Source organism: Sinocyclocheilus rhinocerous, unplaced genomic scaffold (assembly GCF_001515625.1).
Source record: "Sinocyclocheilus rhinocerous isolate Xijiao unplaced genomic scaffold, SAMN03320098_v1.1 scaffold1348, whole genome shotgun sequence".
Taxonomy (NCBI): Eukaryota; Metazoa; Chordata; class Actinopteri; order Cypriniformes; family Cyprinidae; genus Sinocyclocheilus; species Sinocyclocheilus rhinocerous.
This window is the reverse complement of record NW_015648618.1, coordinates 186,164-188,729: the sequence shown is the minus strand read 5'-3', so window position 1 is coordinate 188,729 and position 2,566 is coordinate 186,164. Positions and strand designations below refer to the sequence as shown.

Here is a 2,566-nt window from a genome sequence, read left to right as displayed (position 1 = left end):
GGGGGAACCTAAACTGAGCCATTCACTATATAGGCTACTACAACCAGGGCATTGCTAAAAGTGAGTGTGTGAGTTTGTTTACAGAACGCTGTTGTCACTGCTGCAAACTCCCATATAAATAATTATTCAAAAAATATCATTTCCCTGCAGCCAGTGGGCCCCCTTTCCAGTGTAGGCCCCTGGGCTTCAGCCCCTTGTAGCCCGTGCATTAATGCGCCCCTGGTCACAGCTACAATGAATCATTTAGTAAATGCAACACAGATGCTGAAAGATAACTAACGCACCTTGTTGGGTGAGATTTTTAGCTGGATGGAGTATTCAATATCTTCGGAAACAGCTGGTTCAGTCCAGTTCAGTATGAAAACACCATCTACTTCCTTCACATGGATCTGGCCAGGTTGTGAAAGTTGAACTTGGAAGAGAAGACGAATGAACATCAGTGTTCCTCCTAAACTCAGCTGGCAGCGCTGGCACGCAAGACTCCACTAAATAACATTTCAAAGAAACTCACTGTGTTTTGAAGTACTGAACGTCCTAGTGTAGTACACTGGTCTCAGCTCCACTGTTAACAGGTAAGGGTCAGGGGTATTTACAGAACACACAAACTCAGAAAGCTCAACGTCGCTCGACTGAAGCTGAGGATCTTCGCAACAAGCTGAGGGTCTGAGGGAGAGAAAGAGTTCTCAGTGTACAGGATGTGACATTAGATCAGTTGATAGTCACATGAGTTTGTGATGGATGGAGAACTCACTCAGTGTTATCATTATTACTGCACCAGAGATGATAAGACATAAACTGATAATGTTCTGTCTTCATTTGCCAGGTACACGTCACAGTTGTTGCTCCCATTATCACACACTGCAGGTTAAAGGCTCCATCTGCGAGAGGTCATGAACTTTATTAAAACAGGTGTTTGCAGTATAAAAAGGAAATTATTTTCTATTATAGACTATTAGCAAAATATAAACAAAAAATAATACCATTGTGAGTCTTCCAGGACACCAGGGGGCTCCAGTCACTCCAGAGTCCTAGAGGACCTCGCGCCCTCACTCTGGCTTGATAATGGTAACCCAACAGTGACTCCTTTTCAATCATATACTCGGAAGCATTGATGTTATCCACAGTCTGTTCCAGTAAAAGAGAATGAGAAAACAGATTCATTCACAAACAAAAGAAGTGTGGCTGAAATTGCGTACTCTCTGTGGAGGTACTTCTTTCGACGAAGTAATTACTCAGAGACTGTTTAAAAAGCATGTTCTACTGTGAATGTGTCTAGTATGAATGTAATCCGGGCTGTGTTCCACTTTGCTTTTAGACGCATACTCGCAAACTTCCCTATGCACTTCCCAACAGGGGAATCCCCACTGCCATTTTGAAGTGTGTTCCACTTGGTTAAGTGGATGGGGCAAGTTTATATGGACAGATCCTCAGGCCCTGAATTTCGACCGAGAGAGCGAGTCGACTTCATATGTACACTTCAGGCATCTCCATATGCCACAATATAGCATGGTTGTGAAGTCGCCACAGATCGCATTGAATATACTCCCACCCAAAACAGCGATATATGAATTATTTTTTTATATTTAAAACAGCTCCAGCATACCTATACACATACAAAATGCTGCATCAAACAGATTCGTAAGGCAATAAATAAATAAACTCCATAGCGGATTCCAAGTGATCAAGGGCTTAGGACGTTCCACTTCAGTCCCTTGCAAGGGTTCCACCAGTAGTGGGCACTTGTGCAACATTATCATTGATATACATCCGAGTCAAAAATTGGAACGCAGCCTGACCTGTCCCAACACCCATAGCTGCGGTCTTTGCACTTGACCACTTGTTTACTTACACGACGTACTTCCTATATGGCCCAAGTGTTCAAGTAGGTGTGAAGACAGCAAGTCTGTGTAGAACTTTTGGTTATCCGATGGGAAACACTTACAACGTGTTGTTAAAATGCAAGTAATGTTTTTACAGAGCTTTATTTACGCAGTCTGTACATGTATTACTTTACACTTTAAGATAAGCTTCAAACTTTCTGTTCAGTAGTCCCTACAAATCACACGATTTAATTGAGTGATAAAAGCCAGTTGCAAACTTTTTTTTTTTCATCTGGGTACGTTTTGACTAATCTTTTATGAATACTGTGAATTCGGACATAATTCTTTTGTCACAAAAAGATTTTCGCCTACTTGGGAAGTATGCGATTTTGGATGCTGCCCATGTTTATGAGAGTCACTGAATCATTAATGTTACCGATTCGTTCAAAACACTGATTCATTCAGGAGCAAAAACCTGTTAAAGGGTTAGTTCACCCAAAAATGAAAATTCTGTCATTAATTACTCACCCTCATGTCGTTTCAAACCCGTAAGACCTTCGTTCATCTTCGGAACACAAATTAAGATATTTTTGATGGAATATGAGAGCTGTCTGACCCTGCATAGACAGCAACGCAACTGAAATGTTCCCAAGTCCAGAAACGTAGCAAGGAGATCTGTAAAATAATCCATGGCTGCGTTTACACTTGGCATTAACATGCGACCTGTATCCGGATGTTGTCCACAT

At 41.6% G+C, this 2,566-nt stretch overlaps 1 protein-coding gene across 1 annotated transcript in view; it reads right to left on the bottom strand.

The window, feature by feature from the left end:
- The window catches only part of LOC107710035 (interleukin-3 receptor class 2 subunit beta-like), a 30,673-nt gene that overhangs the window by 24,643 nt on the left and 3,464 nt on the right, over positions 1 to 2,566 (bottom strand). Inside the window, exons 5-8 of the mRNA XM_016514717.1 lie at positions 981 to 1,125; positions 752 to 878; positions 512 to 663; positions 285 to 412 (exon numbers count right to left, since the gene is read on the bottom strand). Of these exons, the coding sequence (XP_016370203.1) occupies positions 285 to 412; positions 512 to 663; positions 752 to 878; positions 981 to 1,125 (552 nt within the window). The remainder of the gene's footprint in view (positions 1 to 284; positions 413 to 511; positions 664 to 751; positions 879 to 980; positions 1,126 to 2,566) is intronic.